The 26,780-nt window shown below is 38.9% G+C and overlaps 2 protein-coding genes across 2 annotated transcripts in view; both read right to left on the bottom strand.

Moving 5' to 3' along the window:
- The window catches only part of LOC106178962 (uncharacterized), a 35,901-nt gene extending 20,726 nt beyond the window's left edge, over positions 1 to 15,175 (bottom strand). Inside the window, exons 1-23 of the mRNA XM_086997881.1 lie at positions 15,085 to 15,175; positions 14,818 to 14,940; positions 14,523 to 14,631; positions 14,099 to 14,280; positions 13,557 to 13,760; positions 13,167 to 13,268; positions 12,600 to 12,774; positions 12,176 to 12,292; positions 11,598 to 11,789; positions 11,221 to 11,452; positions 10,606 to 10,771; positions 10,178 to 10,360; positions 9,686 to 9,852; positions 9,346 to 9,490; positions 8,890 to 8,991; positions 8,429 to 8,597; positions 7,638 to 7,881; positions 6,928 to 7,012; positions 6,427 to 6,567; positions 5,959 to 6,092; positions 5,454 to 5,626; positions 4,948 to 5,091; positions 4,413 to 4,608 (exon numbers count right to left, since the gene is read on the bottom strand). Of these exons, the coding sequence (XP_086854007.1) occupies positions 4,413 to 4,608; positions 4,948 to 5,091; positions 5,454 to 5,626; positions 5,959 to 6,092; positions 6,427 to 6,567; positions 6,928 to 7,012; positions 7,638 to 7,881; positions 8,429 to 8,597; positions 8,890 to 8,991; positions 9,346 to 9,490; positions 9,686 to 9,852; positions 10,178 to 10,360; positions 10,606 to 10,771; positions 11,221 to 11,452; positions 11,598 to 11,789; positions 12,176 to 12,292; positions 12,600 to 12,774; positions 13,167 to 13,268; positions 13,557 to 13,760; positions 14,099 to 14,280; positions 14,523 to 14,631; positions 14,818 to 14,940; positions 15,085 to 15,159 (3,560 nt within the window). The 5' untranslated portion in view covers positions 15,160 to 15,175. The remainder of the gene's footprint in view (positions 1 to 4,412; positions 4,609 to 4,947; positions 5,092 to 5,453; positions 5,627 to 5,958; positions 6,093 to 6,426; positions 6,568 to 6,927; positions 7,013 to 7,637; positions 7,882 to 8,428; positions 8,598 to 8,889; positions 8,992 to 9,345; positions 9,491 to 9,685; positions 9,853 to 10,177; positions 10,361 to 10,605; positions 10,772 to 11,220; positions 11,453 to 11,597; positions 11,790 to 12,175; positions 12,293 to 12,599; positions 12,775 to 13,166; positions 13,269 to 13,556; positions 13,761 to 14,098; positions 14,281 to 14,522; positions 14,632 to 14,817; positions 14,941 to 15,084) is intronic.
- Positions 15,176 to 15,499: 324 nt separating this feature from the next.
- Positions 15,500 to 26,703, bottom strand: LOC147759618 (uncharacterized). The gene is made up of 6 exons (XM_086997542.1): positions 26,382 to 26,703; positions 25,741 to 25,956; positions 23,803 to 24,150; positions 20,296 to 22,593; positions 16,953 to 18,965; positions 15,500 to 16,341 (listed from the first exon to the last, which is right to left on the bottom strand). The coding sequence occupies exons 1-6, from the start codon at positions 26,701 to 26,703 to the stop codon at positions 15,500 to 15,502; spliced, it is 6,039 nt and encodes a 2,012-aa protein (XP_086853668.1).
- Positions 26,704 to 26,780: the final 77 nt, after the last annotated feature.

Below are 26,780 nucleotides of genomic sequence, written 5' to 3'. Positions count from 1 at the left end.
ATGATGGAGCTTGATTTTTGTGAGCATAAGCCATCATATCCTGATGAGAAAGGAATGTCACCAGAGGACAAACGTTTCTTACAGATTGCAGAAGATGGTGTTGTTTTTGAGAATGGTCATTATACTTTGCCCTTACCTTTCAGATCCAGTGAAGTGTCACTTCCTAATAACCGATCACAAGCAGTACAGAGGGCATTGTGGCAAAAGAGGAAGATGATGAAAAACGAAACTTACCGTGCAGATTACGTAGCATTTGTTTCAAATATTTTAGAGCGTGGTTATGCAGAGCGTGTTCCTCTTTATGATGTCTCAGCACAGGGCCAAGTATGGTACTTACCTCATCACGGTATATACAATCCAAACAAACCGGGGAAAATTAGAGTAGTGTTTGATGCAAGTGCCAAGTTTCAAGGGACAAGCCTGAATGATCACTTATTACAAGGACCGGATCTGGCCAACAACTTGGTGGGAGTTCTTTGTAGGTTCCGTCAGCATCAAACCGCATTCACTGCCGATATAGAATCCATGTTTTTTCAGGTCCGTGTTCCAGTAGAACAGAGAAGTTTTATGAGATTCATGTGGTGGGAAAACGGTGACTTGAGCAGCGACTTGCAAGAATATCAGATGAGCGTTCATCTTTTTGGTGCCGTCTCCTCTCCTAGTGTTGCCAATTTTGTTCTGAAGAAAATTGGGGCTGAAGCAGAAAATTCTGAAGTGAGTAAAACTCTTCTCAGAAATTTCTATGTAGACGACTGTATTAAATCTGTGAAGTCTACCTATGACGCCATCAGACTGGTAGATGATCTTCAGAAAACCTGTGCAAGCGGAGGATTCCATCTTACCAAGTTTGCCAGCAACAGCATTGAAGTTATGGACTCTATACCCAAGGCTGAGCATTCCAAAGAAATATCCTCAATTGATATCCATTATGATGAGCTACCAATCACAAAGACGCTTGGGGTACAATGGAACATTGAGACAGATCAGTTTGAGTTTTCCATACAGCTAAAAGCCAAACCATCAACTAGAAGGGGGATTCTCTCCGTCATTTCTTCGCTTTATGACCCACTTGGTTTTGTGGCTCCGGTGATATTGCCAGCGAAGAAAATACTACAGGATCTTTGTCGTGACGGAAATGTAGGATGGGATGATGATGTACCGGAGAAGTTTCAAGAAAGGTGGAGCAAATGGTCATCTTCGATATTAGCATTAGAAAATGTAAAGATAAACCGCTGTTTCAAACTTTCAGACTGTCTCCCACATGGTGAAGTGCAGCTCCATGTCTTCTCAGATGCCAGCTTCTATGGTTATGGATCAGTTGCCTACCTTCGATGTAAGGATTATGCAGGAAACATAAATGTTTTCTTTGTAGCAGGAAAAGCTCGACTCGCACCCATCAAGACTGTCAATCCCACGACTCGAACTTACCGCTGCAGTTACCTCAGTGCGACTAGCCAAAATGATAGAGAGAGAAATTGAGGAAGACTTGAAAGTGTTTTACCATACCGACTCCACTACTGTACTTCGCTACATAGCCAATGAGAAGAAGCGATTCCCAGTGTTTGTGGCAAATAGAATTCAACTGATACGCGATTTTTCCAGTGTAGAGCAGTGGCGTTACGTACCGTCATCAAATAATAGTGCAGACGAAGCCTCTAGAGGTTTATCAGCGGATGAGTTGAGTGACAGTGCAAGGTGGTTGACTGGTCCCGAGTTTCTGTATACCGAGGAAGATACATGGCCAGCAAGCCCACTAAATTCTCAGACGCAAGACCAATCAGAATCGGACGATGAGATCCAACATACAGCGTGTTTTGCATTGAGCAGTGATGAAGAAGATTCTTTCTTTCAGCTTGTGAATCACTACTCAAGTTGGTATAAATTGTGCAAAGCAGTTGCTATCTATGGAAAATTTGTTCAGTGGTTGTGCAAAAGAGAGAAGTCTAAGACGAGTTTCTCTCCGGTGATTACGTCCGAGGATATTGCCCAATCGGAGACCATAGTCATACGTTGGCTACACTGGCGCAGTTACAAAGACGAGATTACCCAACTTACCTCAGTAGATGCAGATCAAACACGGAGCCGGGCAAAGACGGTAAACAAGACCAGCAACCTTTACAAGTTGGATCCAATTGTTGACAATGGTATCTTAAGAGTGGGTGGAAGATTACAGCGAGCAAATCTACCAGAAAAAGCGAAACATCCAATCATACTACCTAAGAAAGGCCATATTACTACCCTAATAATACGCCAAGAACACGAACGTCTGGGGCATGCAGGTCGAAATCACGTGCTCTCAAGCCTTCGTACGAAATATTGGATTATAAGTGGAAATGCTGCTGTGCGTTCTTTGCTGGCTTCTTGTGTTAAGTGCCGACGTCTCACTGGTCCAGTGGAACAGCAGAGAATGGCCAACTTACCTAGTTGTAGAGTAGATGAAACGCTTCCTCCGTTTAGCAGATCAGGCGTGGACTGTTTTGGACCCTTTGTCGTAAAAGACGGAAGGAAAGAAGTCAAACGATACGGGGTACTCTTTACTTGCTTGTCTAGTCGGGCAGTACACATAGAAGTTGCCATGAACCTTGAAACGGACACTTTCCTTAACGTGCTTCGAAGATTCATTGCGCGCCGAGGAAATGTTAGAGAGTTGTGGAGCGACAACGGAACAAATTTTGTTGGAGCTCACAAAGAACTTAAACAAGCTCTTCAGAACATGAAACATGATGTCATTCAAGATAATATGTGTCGAGTAGGCATTGATTGGCATTTTAACCCTCCTGCAGCAAGTAACATGGGTGGGTCATGGGAACGCATGATACGGTCTGTTAGGAAAGTTCTCACGGGTCTTTTACAAGAACATGGAACCCAGCTCGACACTGACTCCTTTCACACTCTCCTCTGTGAAGTAGAAGCGATCATCAACTCGAGACCACTGACGACAGTCTCCATGGATCCGCGTGATGAAGATTCTCTAACTCCGAATCACATTTTGACTCTCAGATCACGGGTTACCGTTCCGCCACCAGGTGTATTCCAGAGAGAAGATGTGTATCTTCGCAAACGTTGGCGACGAGTACAGTACCTTGCGAATGTGTTCTGGGCAAGATGGAAAAGAGAGTTTCTACTGAATTTGCAAAGTCGTACAAAATGGATGAAACATCGTCGAAATCTAGCGATCGGCGATGTAGTTATTATTCGAGAAGAAAATGTGCCGCGTTGTGAGTGGCGCATGGGTCGTGTTAAAGAGGTAGAGATGGACTCTGAAGGTTATGTTAGAGCAGTACTGCTTAAAACACAAAGTGTAGATATCCGTAGACCTTCTAACAAGTTGGTTCTTTTAGTTCCAAATGAACATTAGATGGGAGATTTGAAGTAACTAGTTGATTTCAGTAAGATATTATTTTGTTTTGTTTTAAGGGCACTTAGAATATTTTGTTTTGTAGATAAATAAGTACAACTTATTCAGTATAACTTATTTATGGAGCCGGGTATGTAAGTGCCAGATTCCCTGTTTTATATAAACAAGGTGTAAGTACAGATTCCTTGTTTTAGCTATAACAGTTATGAGTAGTTTTCATTACTTGTGTGAGTAGCGCGCTTATTTGAATGCTACTGGGTCATAACGCTACAAGAATCCGTACAAGAAGGGTCTCTCCTGCAGCTAACCGTATTTCCCAACGTAGTATAGTGTATTGTAACAGTTCAAAGGGAGAAATCATAATGTAAGTGTTTTTACTATCAAGTGTGTATTTATAAGTTTTCTGTATAAATTATAAAGGTGAAAAAATAGGTATATAAGATAGAGTACCTGGTAGGGTGTGGTAATTAATATGAAGTACGATAAATGATAATATGAGAACGCATTGGTTTAATTATCAACTGCAAAACCCTTCCTGTAATTCAGTATATAACGTTTTAATTATGATTATTGCATTAAAAGGTAAACTTCATATCATTTCTGCTTACTGTATAGATATAGCAAATTTCAAGTCTCGCTATATATAACCGAATTAATGTAATGTAATGTTCCATATATCTAGTAAATTATACTTAGGCCTATGTATTTGATGCATAAGTATTTATATAGTTTCCTTTATTTATTTATTCATTTTATTTATTTATTGTTTTGTTTTTTTTAGATTATGTACCTTGCTTGCTTGCTTGCTTGCTGTCATGCTGATATGCTGACCTGCTGACTAGTCCATTTAATGTACCGACATAAGCGATGTGAATGGTTACTGAACTGAACGTTTAAAAATAAAGCATGAGTAACATAAACTCTCCAATGTCTCAACGATTTCACATCAACGGTTAAGTCAATAAAAACGAATACATTCGTTATAATTATGCATAAGAACTGCAACAGAAAATGCAAACCTTCATAAAAAATATTTCTTTAACTCGCTACTCACCTTAAAGTAGGAAGAGTAGTCTCGGTGGCAGTGACCGGTGTAGTAATGGTCGCCACACTGTGGCCGATTTTGACCGCGGCAGCACCGACCAGTGACGCCTGTTTATAGCCAAAGAACCGGACTTGTACGCCAAAGTCGTTAGCTCTACTCTTACAATCCCAGAATTCCCCGATACCATGGTAATCATAGGATATACCTAAGGAATGTTATGATGGATTTGTTATGAGAAAGTGCTTGCTTTGAGTGCATTTCAATGTAATATAAACACAACGCAACAATAATTTTACACTTGTTTACCCTTATTCACTTTTTCTTGTGAAGAACATTTATTTTAGAAGACGTTTGGTATTATCAGGTATTACGTTGTTATCATAAATGAATGAAAAAAGATTACAAGAAATGCATTCTTTCGCATAACACATTTGGGGAAAAAACTTTCATGCAACTGTATCACATTTAGGTTTCATAAATGTATACACTATATTTCAAATAGGAACGATCTAAATACAACAAAAATGCAATTATAAATGCCTACCGTCTGCTGTCTGTAGGTGAGGATCACCTCCCATGTTCCTTGGCATTCTGACATTACAACAGACGCCAGTCCAAAACCGTGTGCAAACGCACCTAGAGCTACAGAAGTAACTATGAGGGGTGCAAACGCCGTTGCCGAAACATTCTAAAATAAACAGACACATTACAATTTGTATTTTGTAAATGTTTAATAAATTTAAATACATGATATCATTTAATCTAAAACAATTCATTTTTTGCAATGCAATGTCTTATATTTGTTAAGGCGGTCCTTGTTTTATCCTATATTACGCGTCAAGCATAAGTGAGAGATGGCATATGTCCAAGTAATATGACAACTTAATTGTAACAATAAGATTTAAATAATTGTTAATATTGCACACATATAAGATATAAATATTTATACTTAAACAAAGCGTTTTGGAGATTCAGTCAGTATTTTCAAATCTTTATATAGTGCATTAAAATAATCTTGACATTTCTACTTATGAAACATTACGTTTTTACCTTGCAACCCGTTGTCTGTCTGTAAACTACAGGGTTCACAGTCCGGCTGGTCACACTGCTCTCCACGTCGGCCTCGTACACAGGCTGGGTACAGTCCGCACTGGGTCTTCTCACGACAAACACAACGACAGTCTTCCCACACGGGCTCGTAGGCAGAATCACACACAGGGCAACTAGAGGGATCAAAGACAATATTCATAGATTTGTTTATAACTTTGTCTGTTTCATTATCCAATTCTGATGGCTTATCTACATTGACACAAAACATTATACCAAAAGGCTTGTTCACATACGTGTATATTCGTATATACTCCAAATTATATAACAAGGGACCCTTGCACACATTGTATTAACCGCAATGTCTATATTATGTTCTCACACGCCATTGGGGCAGTTGCACGCGTAAAAAGCTAAGTCTGGTGTGTAAAATGTCATAGCAGCTCCTCTAAGATCCCATATCAAAGGAGATGAATCGATTCTATTATGCAGGCAGCAACAAACTTACATGTCATTCGGGCAGTCACACGTTCCGTCACTAGATATGAGCGAGTCCTGACAGTTGTTACATTTGCATGGGCAATGACAGCCACCGTCTGGTTTAATGGTACCGTCATCTCCATTTGCACACTCACAGCCACACTACAGAAATGCAGTAAATAGTGCTGATATTAATTACATTTATACGTTTAAATATTGCATATTTGTGTTGTTTTTATGTCACAAAGGAAAGATAACAGAAATCAATGGTATTTCTCTATATTGTACGAAATAAAAGTAAAAAAAACTTTCTTTTTGCTTTCACAGTTTCCGATTACCTAATGTTCCTTTTCTCAAAGCAAAATTTGACTGAATCACAATATGCAACTATACTGCATTAACCAAATCTAAACTTACGACCTAAATCGGAAGCGAACACTATATCAGGACACTGTAAATATATACCGTGAATATATACTGTGAATATATACCGTACCCAACACTTTCCGTCCATGTCCATCTCTCGTGGCCAGCCGTCCGCGCAGTAACATGGACATGCAGGCTGGGAAGGGTCCTTGGTGACCACCTTCTTAGTTTTACCATCTGGACACATGTCACATTGGCACGAGTTGTCATGCTGTGGATTAATACAATCTTAATGTAGTGTTTCACTTTTCGCTTACATAATACGAATAAAGACAAAGCCACGTTTATCCAATCATTTTTAAATACACGAATTTGGATTAACGGATTTGGCTGACACCGCAAATGCCATACGCACTAACATCCATGTGCAACATTTATTTATTTATTTATTTATTTATTTATTTATTTATTTATTTATTTATTTTGCACAAATATGCGTACTGGGGAGTATATTCTTTATATATAATCAATGAATTTGGCCTGGTTGTTACACAATTGTAATTTGCGCTTTCTCCAACTCGAAGAAGGTGAAAAAACATGCGGGTCAGAATCTTTATACCGTGAAAATTACCTTAATACTGCTATTTCCATTGGGACAAGTACAGCGATCAGGATCAAGATGACACGTGTTAGCTGACAAGGCTGGTTTACAATACCTGCAATAAACACATTGTTTATTATATAATTGATCTCATCACAACCTTAGAAACAGTCGGAGAATGGATAATTTGTTGGGGACCCCTTCAGATAACTCATAAGTAAAATAAAAAATGACTTGAACCCAATAAAGAAGTGAAAAAGCAATAGTCAGTATACTATATCTATAGACATATAAATATATCAGCCATATCCAAATAAAATAAAATTTGGAAAAAACAAAGCGATTGCCATCAAGACGAAGAAACGCTTTGAGAAAAACGTTGTATCATCCACTAGTACATGGCAACCCATAACGTTTGACCGGAAAATACAATTAGAAATGAAAATGCTATTCCATTTATCCGAGCATTAAATATATGGTGTGTTACGAACCCCAACTGCCCAAAGTAAATACTTTTGGGCCCACTAGCTTCATTTTCCTTGCAAATCATGCCATGATTTGAAGATTTACAGCCAAACGTTTATCCTATCCATGTGATGAGTTGGCCAGCCAATAAGAGCCGCCCTCAAATTGACACCCACTCTCTTGTGACCTTGACTGTTACTATCAAAGGAAAACTACGCGTGTGAATACTGCTGTGCAACCAATTCAATCCCATCAAAAACAAGTCATAAACCTACGCTATAGTTTGTACCGAACCAGGCACAAACACGCTGTCTTCGAGGCTTGAGAAAAGCGCCCACGACAATTTTAAGCGAAGCCACCCAGCGTCATTTCTGTTCCCCGGACCCGCTCTGTGGACCACAAGGTGGTCGCCTTCACGTCCGACACAGGCATTAGAACACGTGGTTATGTCTAAACTGTCCGTGAGAGGAGCTGTAGTCGTGTATGTGATGGTCTCCGAGTGACTGCTGACATTGGGATCTGAAACAAAAACGGTATGTTCCAGAATACTTGTATCTACAGTATATTAATGCGTATGAGTAACATATCAAGCGCATGTTAACGTGCATCAACGTACCGTGTAGCGTGCATCAATGTATGGGTAGGTATGAGTACTGTATATTAGCGAGCACCACGTATGGGCGAATGTGTTTCTTAGGCCTATATGAGCGCGCAAGTACCGCTTTTGAACCGCAGCAACGGTTGCCTGCGTAATCGAAACTTTGACCACGTAGGTCTAACGAACTCCTTATAGGAGTATGTGCACATTTTTTCATACGTTAGTGCTACACGCTTGAGTGTGACAGTGCTTAAATTAAGCGGCTGTTGGCTACCGCCGCTGCCCACGTGGTTCTGAGTGGACGATATAGTGGACACTATAGATAAAACGCTTTTCAAACAAACGTATGGCTGCCTTAGAGGTATATAATGGGACTCAGTAATATAAACACATATAAAGTGTACCATGTATTTCATACCATGTTTTACTGACTGGACTTTGACATTAAATAAAATTGCGCATTCTTACCTATCAACTTATTTAGAAAACGAAGACTCAGCGCAGGGCTAACAAGGCTGTAAACTATTGTATCAGAGATAGCGGGAAACTGCACGTGCAACGCGGGTTCAATCGCAACCTTTATGTTGACATTGCCCATGTCGTCTGCGTGCTGTATGTCATGTGTCACGTCGGTCACCTGGAAAATTGATAAAAAAAGATAATTCTTAAACGTGTTCCCCATCAGTCCCATCACCCACGTCCACTTTCAAAGCTTAATTTTTCTTTCCATTTTTAAACTATATACAACGTATAATGCGCTACGAATATATCTTAAACAGCAATTATTTGTGTCCTTCCACCTTCACCATTTCGACTTCTTCTTGGCAACTAAATTTTACGTTTTACGTGTATTTAATACTTATAAATATGCACATTAACAAATACTGAATAATTAAATTAAGTGTGGTAAAACCTCAGCCCCGCCTTACAGCAGCTCTGGGAAATTGCTCCCCGCCGGCTCCATATCTCCAAGTTGCACCTAGAGTTTGCCGGATCCGGCCTCGAGAATGGTGTCGCAATATGCCGGTGCCCTAGAAAAAAGATAAATTTTGTGATGATCAAAAATCGAAAAACTTACAAACCAGCAAATAATTCTTTCTTTATTTGTTTTCTGCACTCAAATTTATCAGGATTTGTTTTTCCAACAACAGCTAAAACTGGTTAATATCCACTCCAACTCATAACTCTTGATAGAGTGATTCTATTCCAATGTATGAACCGTATGTTTCGATGTTCACTTGAAATGAAGTGAAACTTGGGTAAAATAAAAAATATATTAATTTGAATAAATGAGATACATCTATTAAACTGATGTGGCAGTATCCTTAAACCAGTTGTTCTACGTTCTGATCGTTACACCCAACATAACGTTGTCAGTAACTCACCTGGGTGGCTGCGGTGAAACTGTACTTCATGCTAAGAAGAGCGATATTTAAGGGCAAACAGATGTCTTGTGAAATCGCCAGGCAGTACACTCCCAGAGATGTACGTTTAGGGACGAGGTAATGATCTTCAGTTATTTCTGGGGATCTACAAAAAACGGACATGCAAATAAATTAGTTACTTTGATAAAATTCACTTCATTATTATTATTATTATTATTATTATCTAAAAATGTTGTGATTTATAACACGAAGTAAATTATAAAACAATGACTCATTTCGGTACTTTTGCATTATTATTATTATTATTATTATTATTATTATGTACACTAAGTGACCATACTTGATGAATGCCTCATAACTGCTGTTAATATTGTAATCAAGGTTGGCATCCAGTTGGACACCTATCTTCTGTGCTTTGGGAACTGTGGACTGTAGATTGAGCTCCAGTCCTGCCTTCACCAATATATCCATATCAACGGTTAGCTGCTTTTGTAAAATTGAAGGTGACTGCAAAACAAATCGTAGTCAAGAATAGTATATTATATGCAGGAATGAAGGAAATAAGGTAAAACGTGGATATGCTTGGTTACATCAAACAATGCAATATGAAACAAAAATTTGTCATATTAGAAATGCCACCTATAATTTAGCTTTGAAAGACTATGCAAAAACACGAATTGGAACCCAACATGCGGTAGGTATTACTGTTGCATTTGCTGTATCTTTACATATGTGCCAGAACTATGCTACCTAACATGTATATGCCACACATGTAAGTACCTCAAGCAAATCTCGCGAACATTTTTAAACACTTTAATAGTACAAGACTAACCCCAAACACCGCCTCCTTTTTCAGTGATGTAAATATGCCGTCAGTGGAAATTTCGTTGTTCAGCCGTCTGTCGGAGTGGAAAGCAGTGTAAGGAGCAGAGGTCAGCACTGTGTCTGTGGTTATATCCTGGACTTGGATACATTCCAGGAAAACGTAGTCCCCTTTGGCAAACCTCGAAATAACCTGAACAGAAAAATTGTATATGCGACATCTCATAGACACATTATGTTTGGTACCCAAATGCATCAAGGTAAAACTGGCGACTACTTGCTATTTATAATTGTTTTTCATTATATTTTCCATCAACTTATATGCACAATATTGGAATACAAGTAACGCATCAATGGTGAATGGTGAATGGTGAATGGTGAATCGGGAAGAGTCAAACTGTGGAATTGATATCGCAATATTACGCCATACAGGTGTACCTGACCAAGAAATGCACCGGATGTTCGTCCTGGAATAACGTCACCCTTGACTGGTGTCGCCGTCTGTTGTCTCACCGACTCACTAATGCGCAGGCTTCTGTCGTTATGTTCTCCGCCGTGGCAGTACATTGTGTTAGATGTGGAGACAGGGGCCGCAGCAATGAAGCTAGAAAAAAACCTGGAGCTTATACGTTTAGCACCTTTTCTTAATCAAACTATATAAAGTAATCTGTGTGCCTGAACAGCAAGCATATATAAATGTTTTCAAGTGATGATTTGAAGAGTTGTGAAAAAGGAAAACTTATAATTTTCTAATGGACAAAATTACAAAATAATTTCTTTTGAGATGGTAATGATGTCCAAGTTACAGAAATCACTACAGAAGAGGACCCACATGACAATTGTGACGTACATTACGTAGTGCACTTCGAATCATTGCAGTTTAGCTGGGACAGAAATTGCTTAACTACTAGTACAAGTAGTAGTGCTTTACTGGGAATCCACGCTCGGTTCAAATGCTTCATTAAACAAAGAGATATCACATGTATGAAGGAGTATAAGGTGAGATAGAAAGCAGCTATGCATCATACAGTAATATAAAATAATACCACTTACTTAAATGACACAGTCTCACTGCACGTCTTCATTTTAGCGTGGTACGTCACAGCATCGGAGTCTGCGACCACATCCTCTACGTCCTCAAGGAAGCCCTGGCTTTTAGTACCGGCTACCACATCGCCAACGCTAATACCTTGTGACGCACTTTTTGGTAGCAGGATATACTGAGACGCAACAGGTCTTTTGGTGACGTTGTACCAATGTCCAAGGCATTTGAAGACATTATCATCTGTAATAAAATAGTGCAACTCAAAGCTAAACACGAACATATGCAGTGTCGAGTATCCAAGTAAAATATATTAATCATTAACCAAATAATCAGAAATGTATTACTTGAAACCGATCAAAGTGAAAGAAAATTACTTTTGATTTACCTTTTATAACGTGAACATGGGAGTTGCTAATGTCTGTAGTTTTGAGTGCAGTTTTTAGATTGATTCTTTCTGGCACGTGCTCCAGCGTCCTGTCATCCATGAGAGAATGGACGGGAACTGTTTGGTTAAAGTTGGCATATTGAATGACATCTTCCAACGAGGCCCTTACAGCACCAAAATATTGGTAAGTTCCTATAGAAAAGTACATACCGTGTATTTTTATCGTTCATCATTATCATCATCATCATATAAATAATGATAAAAATGTGCAACCAAAAGTTGAATGGTATATCTTTAATATGAAATGTTAATTCTAAGAAAGGCTTATTGGATATTAAAATATTTTCTAAAAAAAACGGTTTCAAAAACTGCATTGAAATTAAAAATTTTGGATGTATTTGATAAAATCATAAAAGTTTGCAATGTCTAGCGAACAAGTCTTTTAGGCACTCATTCTCAAATTATCCAGGTCACTGGTCATGATATTTCATTACAAACCATAAAGGCCAAGTGCAGTTAACTGTTGCGCAATTATAAGTGAAGTTGAAAAATTGTGATACATGCAAAAATGGACTGACCTGTTTGCTTAGTTGAATACACTTTATGCATGATTCCTCCAGCTTGCTTGCTGACGATGACAAAGTCCCTGTACCTGGGGTAGTTGATCTTGTCTCTGGTCACGAGGATGGTGTGGCCTATTAAGAAATATGTAGATAAATCTAGAATCACTTTCCAACTCAGATCAACTCCATGCAAAAATGTATGCGTCCTTACTGGGGAAGCGTTCATCTAATTGTACTCTAGAAATGTTTCAACAATATAAATTGACGGCTGATCATTGGTTGCAGCGAGAGCACTTCAAAGGCAAAGTAATATCATTGAGCTGATAAACAAGTTGTTTATGCTCGCCGTTTTGGTTATATACAATTATGACATACTCAACAAGCCTGTACGTTTATTCGTACAAAGTTATCCTTTTGAAAAATATAATTGCTTGTTTACCTCTAGCTTCCGAGTTTGATATAGGACACACATACAACGCAGTACTGCCAGGATTAATGACCTTCACGTGTGCGTGTAAGGTCGTATCTAGGGCTCGGTTGCCATGGTTATAGTTCGGTCGTACTAAGCCATTTGGGCACTTCTCCATGTCCCATTCACGACACCAGTATGAGAGCTAACCGGTATAAGATGTATAAATAACGTATCTTACTACACTCTCAGTACGATTTTAAAATTCATTGAAACAGCCTACTGCAGATACTTCAGGTGATGAGTATTCTTTAAGTTGCTGTATTATATCTCTCTAACTGTAACGTCATATCACTTTATGGTGTTGCCAGCGACTGAATTACCGGTACACTAACATTTTAAATCAAAATTAAGACATATCATAACCGACTTCTTTAAAAATAATAGCGCTGCACGGCAAGCGATATGACAAAAACTGGGCATCTTCTGATCAACTGTCAAATTTAAAATAATTGCCACTGATATTCATAATGTGAAACACATTTTGGGTATGTTTATTGTTAATTGTTTTAATTATTTCGATAAACTTTTACTCACATCGTCACTGAAGCAGGTCTCCACGTCTCTACACCTGTGGCAGAGCTCATCATTGGAATACCGTATGGTAGAGTTACACTGGCGGTACTCACAGCCGATATACTGAATATACAGCATGTTATAAAACACTGATTATAGAATTCGGCAAACTTATAAATTACCAGATATACAGGAGACTACAATTATAATACCACACAGCTAATATATAATTGTAATAAAATCTGTATACAATGGATAAGAAAGATCGATTCATATTCATTTTAAATGAGTTTCCATCGTGTTATTGAACGGACTAAGAATCTTCGGACCACTTAAATGTTTCGAAGTCATTCCAAGTTCTCCAAAAGTGTATGATCATGATGGCAAAACAATGATGCATTATTATTTTACCTCAATTTGACTAGAACATCCCATGTGGGTGTCTACAGAGAAACAGTCGTGATAGAACCATGTTCCACACTGCTCATTCCACGGCTGAGACTCGTGGCCTGGTAGACATCTTTGTTTGTGGTCACACCAGCCACATCCGGGCTGTTCAGTACATGATCTACACGTGCTGTGCACGGGGCAGTAGCTTACTGAACATGCGCGACCCTGTGAATGAGTAAGTGTCATATCATAACAATAAGACATTGAAGAGATGGGTAATGATCATGTGCATTTAGATACATTGTCTATTTTGTCTTGTATGTCCGTTTGAATCCAGGTATGTGTATATGGTACACTGGATATGTTAATACATCATTTATTTCAATTGGTTTAAAAAATATATACGACTTTTAAGTTAAAACACATACGTGGGAATCGTATCTAAATAAATATATCTATAAATATGAAAAGGTAAGCTTGGTTAAGTATTAAATTGTTTCCAGCTGGCTAATTTGCATAACTTAAAGAGACAAATGGTGTCTAAGAAAATAGTAAATATTTACCTGCCAGCCAGGCTGACACTTGCACTGGTTCGGTCCCACACATGACCCGTACTGTCCACACTTGTTCCTGTCTCTACAGTGGTACATGGAGCAGTCCTTCCCTTCCCAGCCGCGGTTACAGTGGCATAGTTTATCTTTACCACACCGTCCATTGTAGGTACAGCCATTAGGGCACTCGTTTACTATTTGAAATGAATAGAGATCGTGATGATGTAAAAAAGAAACGCCAAACAGCTTGATTTGAAAACAGGGTGGTGCATTTCGAAGTGCAATGCCACATAAAAGTAAATGATGCAAAGCAAAAAGGGACATAACAAAACAAAAAGGCAAAAAAGCAACACAGTCTAAATACACGTGCATATTGCTGTTCAAAAGAACATAAATGGAAAATAAATTACATTTTTGTAATAAAAAAAAAACTTACCCGAAGAACGTATGCATACATATGGAGAAAGTTTGGAACAATCTTCTTTAAATATATTTGCTTCTCCCCCAACCGTTGTCAAATTAAACATTGGGCATTTTCCATCCTCCTAGAAATCATAACAAGGATATACCGTAGTTTACACATGCTTATTTCATTAATTTTTACCGATTATTCATCACAATTTCAATACCTTTAAATCTTTGGCCATTGTACAATTAATGTGCATCACATACATTCCATCCATTTATTTGATTCACATTGCTTGTGGTGAGTACATCAGATCATGGCATACCTTATCCCATGTCTCCGTCCATATGCCAAAACTGCGCTCTCCCATCGCACGTGAACGAAGTATGCTCATCACAAAGGCTTGGTCAGACTGCGTAATGGGATTCACCAACATGCCATAGTAACCCTTGAACATGTAATATGTACGTGGGTTACTAGAGACAAAAAATAAAAACGGTTTACTTTATACTAACTATAAATTATCTAATTTAAAATTCTCAATGGAATAACTTCAATTATCAACTTCGGAGCAAAAACTGTTTGTACAAACCTCACACGAAGCCCGAGCTTGTGTAAAGTTCTGTGCTCCTCCAACATACAGGTAGCACGTTCTGTTGCTCTGCATCCATCCTAAAGAACATGAATCTGGAACAGTTGTATTATATGATTTATATAATATGTATTATAAAATATTATCTTTACACCCTGCAGTTAACAAATAAGCCAATTTCCAAAAATCTAGGTCTGAATGGTTTACCAGATGGACATATCTGCTCGGCTAAAAAAATGTCTTTTTTACATGTTTCAGACAAAATGCAGGTCGTGAATTAAGCCCCTTGTAAAACGCAGTTCAATTGTTAAAATAATGTAACCAAAGGCATTTAATTTTAAAATGCAATTAAAGCATTTTTAAAGATAAAATAAGCAATAATTTAGTGTTTGGGTATATACTGCATATTTGGTGTTTAAAATGTCCCACCTCCTTTGTAAGCAGATGGCGAATCCATTATTGGGTTTATAGATACTTTTGGATAAAAAAACCCAGTGTCCGCCTCTCTAATCCTCTGCTTGACCCGAGTGGCTTCCCTCGTGCCCCACCAGTTAGACGACGCATTAACTTCGACAGAAGCTCCTTCACTCGTCAACTCAAACGCAAATGTCGGATTGTAGAAGTAGTTGTCATGGAGATATGGTGAAGACCCACCGGCAACTATGGCCGCCATGTTGTTTGCGTCTCTTGGGATGTTGTAGTATATGATGTTGTCAGTAACTATCTCACTCATGTTTCTGTTGACTGGTGTTGTCCACCACATCACATGTAGACCCGTGTTGTTGAAGATGTAGTTGTTTGTGACGGTTCCAGACACACCCTCCAGGTGGAGGACATCATTGTAACTATCTCCCTGTCCGTGCTGTATCACATTTCCATCTATACTGCACTGCTGTGTGTGAGGACCGTCCTCAACTTCTAAAACCTGTATGCTCTCTTGCTGGGTTGTATAGTGGATCTGGTTGCTCCAAATGTTCAACTTGTTGTTTCGGAATACGCTGTGAGTCCTGGCGTGGATGCCACCATGGTTCCCTTCTATATAATTGTTTGCTAATGTAGCATTGGTGTCAGCTACATTAAGTCGGACAGCAGCTTTAGAATGTTCAGATGGGTAGGAAGTTGACATACCGTTTCCACGAAATATGTTCTTGCTGATGAGAATATCACAATTACTCTGTCCAAACGTAGTTATGTTCACTCCACCCAGACCGTTGTTCAAAAAAATATTGTCCTCGATGTGAAGGTTGCCGTGAGGACCTAAAAGACCAACCCCGTAGCACTAGTTATAAAATATATAAAATACATGAACTTATATATAGATGCACCTGCTATTATCTCACACTTTTCTTTGTAATTTATCCTTAAGAAAATGCAGATGTTTCCAAAAAGCTCAACAAAATATAAATGGGCAGACTTTGTCCTATAATCTGTACAAAACCTAGATAATTAAAATAACACATTTACAAATGGCAGCTCGCTTTTAATTTAACATTTCTAAATGTAACTAAATCAATCTAAATGCATTTTTTAAAACATTAAACATCTTTAAAAATATCATCCTATATCTCATATCTCATTTGCCACACCTTAAGTATCATAATACGTGTCTTGACCTAACGCATCCTCTATATAATTACACGTCATGCAAACAAGCTGGCAGCTTGACCAATTAACTTGGCCATTATGCAGCTAACAATGCAAAGACATAATTAAGATGTGGTCTAGGCCAAGTCCTAATTGGCATGGAATGTGCTCTGGGTCACTTATACAGTGGACTAGATTAGGACTTTATCTGTATATTCTTATATTTGAATAAAACTGCATTGTGAATAACAAGCACCATATTATCAATTATGTAAAGTTTTTACCTTTAGTCTTAGATTTGTCGCTGGATATCTTGATACCAAAAACCATGCTTTGAGGATCATATGTGTGCCGATACGATTTTGTACTATAAACCCGGATGGTAACGGTGGAACTGTTCATTGGAACATCTGACGGAAGTGAACCGTTGTTTTGATCAGCGTAAAGGATTCGTCTTGAGAGTAGAGTTGAAGATCCCTCGAACAATTCTAGTCGGAATTCCTGCAGGTTATACTGAAGGATTTGGACTGTGATATTCTGTCCAAGTTCGGAACGTATCGCACGCGTGCAGTTTAAAGCGTTTCCTGAATATTGTCTTCCGTGAGAATGATATACCAGAGTGCTGTCGTTAACAATTAGCATTATGTGACTTTTTTCACAAATATTATCGATTCTATAAATGTCATTCGGCCACCCCACGGACTCTTGCATGATCGTAGTATTTAGTGATACACTTCTTGGGTTACCCACAACGACATTAATCCCAACGCCCTTGTTGTCAAGGAACTCGTTCTGTTTAATGATACTAGTTTTCACTGCTGGTCCAATAAGTTCAATGCCGTTTAAACCTGACAGGATCACCCGTGAGTTTTGTATGATTAAACTGTGGCTGAAGGACTGCACAGCTGCGCCGTACGTGTTTCCTCTGTAACCTGCGTTAAAAATGTCTACAAACAACAATTGCGAAGGGCCAGTGTTTTCATCATCTGAAGCAAGTACCATGCCTTTCCAACGCAAGCAATGAGCTGTTTGGTGATGACATCCGAAGGTAATCCTGTCTCTCTTTTTACCCCTGGCAACTATTCGACCCAGAACGAGGATCCCTTTGCTCATCGCCGGCTTAATCAAAACACCAGGTTCAATGAAAACATCAACGCCGGGTAAAATAGTCCAGTCTTCTTTGAGATAGAAAGGGGAACCTGATACTGCCAATGTTATGGACTGGTTCAACCACCCACCAAGCACGCTACCTTGTGGAATTCCCTCTGTAAAGTCAGGAGCGTACACCATCTCGTTTGACCTTGAAACGAATGGAAGCACCCGCACGTCTGGTAGGTACATGTCATTGTGTGCGTCATATACACGTTCCCGTACACAGGTCGTGTTATCACATCCCCAAAAGTTGTATCTGGCTTCAATGGTGTCAGTCCATTTTGTAGAACGGGTCTTGGCATGCACCTCTGCCTTTAGCCCTGGGTTTCGAAGTGTGTTGTTTTGAACGCAGACTTTTCCATAACCATCGAGAAGGAGTGCGGCTGACACCGGTGGCTGCCAGGGATATCGTCCGTTGTTGTCGGAAGCATAGGTGTTGTTAGCAATGATGTTTCCCGTCAGTACAACCTTAGGTGCATTAGTCATGTCATAGTCTGATTGCTCCATGTTCATCTTGATGATATTCCTATAATTGTTTCCTGATATATTATTGTTCAAAATTTTTATTGTCTTTTCATATTCTCGGTAAAGAACCATTGACCCATATCTGTATTCATTGCCTATGATTTTATTCCCTGATACTGTCATATGCAGGGCACCCCCGCTAATGTTAAGTACACTCCCCCTGTTGTCAGTTATTTCGTTATTTAAGAACCGGATGTCCACACCTTTGGGGTTGTCTTCTCTGACAGTGTACTCTAAAAATGTGTTCCTGGTACCACTGATCTTACATCCATAAACGGTTAATTGTTCTCGATTTCCACGGCCATTGTCAATATGAATTCCATTATCATTGGAACCTAAGGTTGTATTCTTGACTGAGATGGCGAATGATGGTAACAGTTCATTCACTAGAGGGTCACTGAAATCACTGTATAACCGAACATCTATCATTTTGTTGTTTCCTACTATGACTGAGTCTTTTATATCCACACCGACTTGTCCCACATCAGGGTAGTCTGGATGCCTTCTGTCAGTCCGTATTCCATTAGTGGTGCCGTGGTATTGTCCAATTACTGCTGCGGTGGACCCACTAATTAAAACATTGTCCAATCTTAAACTTGGCTTATACTGCGGTAACTCGTCTGGAATTTGAAAGTGCACATTAATGGGCATTACGCACAACTGAGTTTATTTTTAATGTATATATTTAGAAAAGCAACCTGAATACAATGCTTAATATGAATATGATTTTTAAAGCCTGTTTTAAATTTCGTTTTTTAAACTGGGGCTAACGTGTTTCTCTTTTGGACATGACAGTACCCTGAAAATATTGATTTTTTTTTAATATTGCATTTTGACTATATTGCGACGTATACAGGGTAGCAGTAAATTTGACAAGAAAAGTGCAAAATAGTTGCAATATTACTGTATTATATAGTGTGTGAGTGTGACGTGTGTCAGTGTCTACATAATATTACGGTTTATGAAAAAATAACTATACTGTAAGAATGATTGTAAATGTCGCAAAATGGTTACTTGGTATATACATGTACAAGTATATAAGACATATGTCACAGGCCAGATCCCAATCTATTCCACTTCTCAAGTGGCCAACACCACATCCCAATTAGGACATGACCCAGACCACACCCCAATCCCAAGTGGGTCTTGGCATTCTTAACAGTATAATAGCCATGTTAATTGGCCAAGAAATTTTCAGGTGAGCTTCCAGTATGTTTGTATGACATGTATAATTAAATAGGGGGTGTCATAGATCAAGGCACATATTATAAAATACAGTTGTAATAAAATATAGTTGCATTCATCTGAGGATAATTTTTAAAGATAATTGCATAAATGTTTAAAGGGAAAGCATAATTTTAAAATTTAACACAATATTATAGAGATATATCAAAACAGATTAGAATATCCAGTAAAGGAATGCTTAATCAAAGGTGTAACAGGGAAAGCTAGCAATATTTCATTTGTATAAATTTTAACCTGTCCATTTTCCAAAGGGAAAAGTGATTATTTTAAATACAAAGGAATGGATTTTTTCCAAGAGAAAAATATTGAGCTGAGTGTTTTCATTCACTTAGTGTTCATCTTAACCTTGGCCAATTAACATGCTCGTTATGCTGTTAGCAATGCAAAGACCCAATTGGGTCTGGGTCTTGTCCTAATTGAGATGTTGTCTGGGCTTCTAAGGAAGTGGACTAGATTGGGATCTGGCCTGTGATATATATATATATATATATATATATATATATATATAAAGAATCATGAGACAAGTAGCTCCCAGCACGTTGGCTATTGACCTTAACATTTCGGTGCAAATACTTTGCACTGGTGAAATGTACAAGTCAATTTATAAAGGTTAAGAAATAACGACAGAATTACATTTAACTGGCCAACTATGCACCTATGTCAAATACAATTATAGGTTTACACCTACCAGTCTCTTTCGCTTACCTTTAACCGCCAGGACTACTGCGTGGATATTTACATCACACGGCCAGATACAACGGTGTCTCCTAAAAAGGAATTGCAGTGTGTTAGTAGACGTGGTGAGAACAGAATACGTCGAGTTCTGCTCTACTGTCCAGTTTTTCACTGTGTCTGTCAAAAGTAACTTAAAACCATGAAAAGCACCACTGATGATAAAAACCCGAAGTCTGAGGTCCAGCCTGGTTGTAAAGGTACCACATTGCATAGACGCATTTATGTTGCGATAAAATGGCAGCATATCGCCTTCATTGGCCAGATGCGAAGTGCCGCAGTCGCGTTTGTAAGAAGTGAAGACTGCTGTTGTGCCCCAATTGGATAACCAACTTCGCAATAATACAGCATATAAACCTATATCCTTCATGCTGGAGTCCCTGAGAGTTGCACTCAGTGTGTTTGTGTCAAAGGCGTTGGTATAAATATCTGTCATCACTATGTTAGTCATATTTCGCTCTATTCCGTCTACATAGAGTTGGCGAATCCCCCCTCCAGAGGTAAGGATGGCCACGTTATTAATGGCATGTCGGTTGAAGTCCACCTGTAAAGACGGACCTTTTGTACTTGACCCGGAGTCAAAGTAGCCAGCAAACTGGATCACTGCATGTTGTAAAGTGCTGGGGCGAGCTGTCATACCTAACCTTATTCCGGCCCACGTGGAGTCCCGCGATGGTTTGGTGCACACGACTCTGAAGAACGTAGAGCACCGGTATCTTTGTATTCCCACAAAACAGTTATTCTCAAAGTCCATTTCGCTTTCAGCACACTTCAGCTTTAAGCCCAGTTTAGCTGTATCAGTTACCATATCCAGTAACCTGAGAGAAGTATATCCAAGTCGCCTACATTCACCATCTAACCATGTAGTCAACATCGGTCCTCTATATGATGAATCGTAACAAACTGGCAATATATTTCCATTTTCTTCTCCGTAAAGTCTCCCATAAAACGATGTAGTGCTATATGATTGAGATGGCTCTCTAAGCAACGCAAATGTACCGAAGCCTATTTTTGATGTAATATTTTTCGTTGTATTCGACTTTCCTTTGGCGGTAAAGATGCACTTCTTTCTTTCGGTTCCACTGACATTAAGTCTTCCCTCTATGTACACTCCAACAGAATCTTCAAATTCTAAAACCGCCCCTGGTTCTATGGTAAGTGTGGCGTTGGCTGTCACGTTCAGGTCATGTGTCACCGTGTACGGTCTACCAGTGTCCTTAAGAGTAAGGTCGGTCTTGATGCGGCCACCGAGTGTGTAGGGAGTTGGTGCTGGATCCACGTCTATCATCGCAGAGGACAAACTGGAGAGATCAGCCGTGATATAGAACGGAGTGTATAGGAACTCAGTTCTCAGAGTGTAGCGTTTTGTGTTGTCAAGGATTCGTGAATAAACACCATAAGGATTTGGTGTTCCCCAGTAATTTCGTGACACATCTAGTGTTCGTTGGAAGAAGCCATCATTCCAAATAGCCAGTTCATATTCGACAGACGGGTTTTCGAAAATATTGCTTGTTACTGTGAAATTGCTTTGAATATTTTTTACAACCAGGGTGGCATCGACCTGGTGTCTTTTGTTTTCTGTTGTTACATTGTTGTCTCTTAACATATTTCCAGTCATGAACAAATCTGAGGCAGAAACGCAAATGACACATTGGGACACGTCATTATCAGATAGAGTGTTGTTGAGTATTTTGGTATTCCCGTCGGTTTCTATTATAAAAACCGCATCTCCATTTGTTTTAGATACCGAATTTCCATTCACCTGGATATTTCTTATACTGTCTGTCCCACAATTGCGTTTGTAATCATACCCCAACGCGAGGGCAGTTCCGCTTTGATTTTTGAAGACATTTCCGGACACTACCATATCTGTAAGGGCACACTGTTTCGCTTCTGGCATCGATATACCAAATCTGTTGTTTACCAGTTTGTTATTTTGGAAAACGAACCTGACGTTGTTTGGCAATGTCCACATCGAGATTGCACCAACAGACAAAGCATAATTAGAGGATCCATTGAACTCATTGTTATTCAGGGTAACATTCCTCTGGATATGTTCAAAATACGCATGGTTCATGTTATTCACAAGACTGCTTTCCTGAAGCCCAATAGTACCGGATCCTTTCCCCACGTACAGACCTGTCACTGAGGAATGTTCGATACGAGAATTTGATATATGGACGGACTGCCATTGATTTTCAAGAAGAATCCCATATACTGATCCCTTAACAGATATGTTCTTGACTGATAGTCCAAAATAACTGGATTGAGCTGCAAAACAATATACACAGACTGAATTGATTATATGTTGGCATTTTGCCTAATCTTCCGTTACGTAAAGTTAAGTTATTAATGCATTTAATGAAATAACATCTAATGACATAATACAATACTTGTTCATACTAGATTCTTTTAAATTCCGCAGAGAAAGAAATATACTGCAAAAAATGTGTAAATGTGGTTCACATTTGGGTCCTTTATGACCTTACGTTTGCGTGGTCTCAGCTCATATGACACTTAACGCGAATTAGAATTACTGCCTTGCTCAATTCTAACTCTTTTATGGTTGCGGGATGAGAACATTAATTCCACATTTTACGTATTTTTATAACTTGATCTTTGCTGGCGACACTGTCAATGCTTCTGCAATAAAATAATTAATGCATTTTGATAATGAGGAATGCAGAAACGACTGAAACGTAATTTTATTGCAGCCGTAAATTCGCACGTTTTCATTTCAAATTAAACCAGTAATGGTGTATGTCCTTTTTCGTCTGATATACTTCAACGGCACGATTAAGAAAGTCCCATTGCATTGAAAGATGTAACTAAAAAGATGCAAATACCCTTAATACCCGAGCTGGTATTTCCTGTACTGTTTACTCCCCCCCCCCCCCCCCCCCCATTTCCCTCACCTCAATTGGCCGCAACTGCTTGCACAAACGGTCTTGAGTATGTTCAGGACGCCGTCAGTGTAAAGTGTGTTTGAAGCAACCAAGGCAATAAATTCAAACACGTCAAGGTTAAACTAGCCTCATTACCTTAAACATAAGTCATCCTATTGATTTTTTTCCGAAGGGCTTAATAGCTATGCTTTTTACTGACGACTTGCGAAAATTTGGCTCATTTAGTGTCGTTAACGACCTTCAATATTTGTTAATTTATACTTATTTTTCAAAATCTATAAACAGAAATTGCACTCGTGAAAATGGAAATGGTTTGAAACAATATCGAGGGGCACGTTATAGACTATACTGTGCAGCTTCCTCTGCGGCTGAGCACTATTCTCTAGTGTCTCAGAAACGGTGCTGTCCCATATTATAACTTACCCTTGTAAAATTATTGGAACAAGCTAGTTCCATTGCATAAAATCAGTATAAATCAAATTATCCTAAGTGAATAGCTATAAATTGAATTGTGATTGATTTAAGTTTCTTTGGACTATTTACGGTGCATTTTAACTAATTGCACGTAACTCACCAGTAAAGGCAACCCCGCTGCGCATACTGTTCTCGACGTTACTGTTGTTGATCGCCGCATGTCCAGCGATGTCTCTGATCAGAATTCCATTGACAATGGCGTTTGTGATGTTCAGGTTATCAAGAATAGGTGGGATTCCGCTAACAGATATGGCCGCTGTATCATTAGAGTGAGTCTCGTTGTTAGGAAGACCGGCAAATTCGATGTCGACATATTGGAGATCACTTACTCCTGGTTCGGAGGAGTTAGTCATCAGCTGTATCCCAGACCAGTACTTGGCTGTTTCGTTGGCATCCCCGCGATATCCAGAGTAACCTGAACACTGCAGCCACACGTCTTGACTGTGAACTGAAGAACAGCAGAGCCAAATGCATTAAAATGTGCATAACCATGCACTTCCATACCCGTGCCCTACATGAAATAGTAACATTTGTCTAATATCCAATCAGTTTATGCTGTTAATTACAATATTTTGAAATATAACAAAACAAAAATCTAGGATATAGTCTCAAGGTATCGTAAACGTTCGTTAAGTTTTGGACAATTTTAATTAAAACTAGACTGCAACTGGCTTAAGCCAGTGGCGGAGGATTCTACTGCAAAATAGGTGTGGAAATGCTCTTACAAGGTCATGTGAAGGTCATGGGTTAAATTTGACCCCATATTCTGAAAGAGCATGTGCGAATTGGGGGTGGGGGGTCAACAAAACTTCACTTTTAGCCCACTTCCATATTTCTCCATGAAATAGCCGAATGACCTTGAAAATGAGGGTCAAGGTCAAATTTGACATTTGATTTGGGGGTGTTGGGTATATGTTTGGGGTAGTTTACTATAGCATGTTATCACAAAAAATCAGTATTTTATGGAGAAATTGATAAAGTCGCTATTTCTGTGAAATTATTAATATTTAAAAATCTATATTAAAAAAACTAATCAGTCAATTGTCAATAGTAATAGCGACTGCACTGGATAGATATCTAGGGCAACTTTTTACATCATCCTTGTGGCTCTGTGACATCTGGTTTACCCCCTGCCGAGTGTCAACCTCCTGGAGCATATTTTGCAATAAGTTGACCTTGACCTGACCCATTTGTCTTAAAATTGAGTCACATGATATAAAATCATTGTGTGACCTCACCTATGAAAGGATTTGTCAAAATGTTGAAAATTCTAGGAGATATTGCATTTTGAAATTTGCAAAAAAAATTCACTTTAAAAGGCTCTGTGACCTTGAAAATGAGGTCAAGGTCAAAAAAATTGGGTGGACCGGAATAACTGTTCATAGGCTATCAGTATGAATTTTTTCAGAATTTTAGAAAGAAATTTTTTGACGAAAAATAAGAAGAAGAATAACAGGAAAAACAAAAGTATTCCCCTATGGGGAATCCTAATAATACTTTTAATTAAACGTCAAATAGATTCCCCTGTCTTTGAGAAGTAGAGAGGAATAGATATTTACCAAAAAGCAATTTGGGATATTTCTCTCAGAAATCCAATGTCAATTGGCTTGTTTAACATGCTGTTCTTAATCTTGGACATATTTGAAAGGCATAACAGAATATATTGAAACGGGTTTGACACGCTTGCAATCGAGCTTACATATATCAACGGGTGGAGTAAACATATCTGAGCCATTAAAACAAGGTAAACAAAAATGTCGAAAGTCTGTACACAAATTTACCTATGAAGGAACAAAAGATTGAAATGTGGTTTCTGGTTTCTGGTCTATCGCTACCCGTCGAGTTAAGGAAAATGGCGTACATGTAACGGTTCACATTTCGCCAAAGTAGTTTTTTAAGCTTGTCCAGACCTACGCTGCGTGTGACGTCAAGGAATAAGATATAGGAAACTGTGGCTTGTCAAGCGGGATACAATAATCCCTAAAAGTAGTAAATACTTACAAGGATGAAAAACAGATATTTTAAGTATTGCACTTACCACAGTTGTTTACACGGGTCCCATCATGGCGACAGTGCCAGAGAGAGCTCTCTTGTCCATTACATCTCATGTTACTAAGTAGAATACTACCGTTTCCATTGCCTCTATTATTTACTCTGGTACAAGTTTCGTATCCCAGCATCCTAGCCGCAACTCTGTTATTGTCTCTGTAGTAGGGGCTGTCCCAGCCATTCAGACAAACGGTGCCGAAGCTACCTGGATGGAGAAGTCCTTAACCATTCAACAAACTAATTGAACAATGCCAAATTTGAAAACAATACTCAGTTGCATAGGAAACTATTCTTAAGTGGGAGGTTTTTATTTTTCGTACATCTTTTAATGTTTTATTAATACAACGAAGCTTTTAAAAAGCATTTAACTCATATATCATTTAACTCATATATCATTGGCTAAATAAACATGTATCTCTAATTATATCTCCATCTCTTACAATAATGATGAAGGTTATAGGAAGGGAATACCCACAAAGAGTTGGCAAATAATTGTAATATCAGAATTTCTTTCGATTATTCTTTTTCAATCAAAACTTTGTTTATAACAGACAATCTGCATTAAATTAAGCACCTAATGTAGTACATACTTATTTTAAAAAACATGACGACATTTACTACTGCAAATACCTTGGAATAAAAGCTCCAGGCGTCCTATATGGTTCTCCGTGAAGTCTCCAGCCAATCTGGCACCATCGAACCAGATAGGAGGCTGTTCGCCACGGTTTTCAACATTGGGTGTTTCTGCAGCCGTGAAACGTATACGTTTTTCTGGCTGTCCCACTGCTAAAAGGCGCCCTTCTACTCGTAAACCGACTGCGGGGCTAAACTTAACGGTAACGCCAGGCTCTACAATAAGCGTAACCCCCGGCGGAACTATGATAGAATCGTTGACGTGGAACGGCTGGTCAGTTAGACGTAACGTCAGATCGGAGGTCGGTGAGGTGTCCATGACGGTGTCCGCGTTGGAATGCGCCGTGATCGTTAAAAAAAGTAAAAACAACACCGCGAGGAATCGTCCTCCAACTC

The sequence above is a fragment of the Lingula anatina genome, chromosome 10 (assembly GCF_051362555.1).
Source record: "Lingula anatina isolate TDL-2025a chromosome 10, LinAna3.0, whole genome shotgun sequence".
Lineage (NCBI taxonomy): Eukaryota > Metazoa > Brachiopoda > Lingulata > Lingulida > Lingulidae > Lingula > Lingula anatina.
Note: the sequence above shows the minus strand (reverse complement) of the source record. Positions and strands in the feature narration are given on the sequence as shown.

Excerpts from the sequence above, each read along its gene's own strand:
- LOC147759618 (XM_086997542.1), bottom strand. The coding sequence starts at position 26,703 with ATGGACACCTCACCGACCTCCGATCTGACGTTACGTCTAACTGACCAG. Across the intron at positions 25,957-26,381 it reads CCTGGAGCTTTTATTCCAAG|GTAGCTTCGGCACCGTTTGT; the intron begins GTATTTGCAGTA and ends TTCTCCATCCAG. Across the intron at positions 22,594-23,802 it reads CAGCGGGGTTGCCTTTACTG|CTCAATCCAGTTATTTTGGA; the intron begins GTGAGTTACGTG and ends ATTGTTTTGCAG.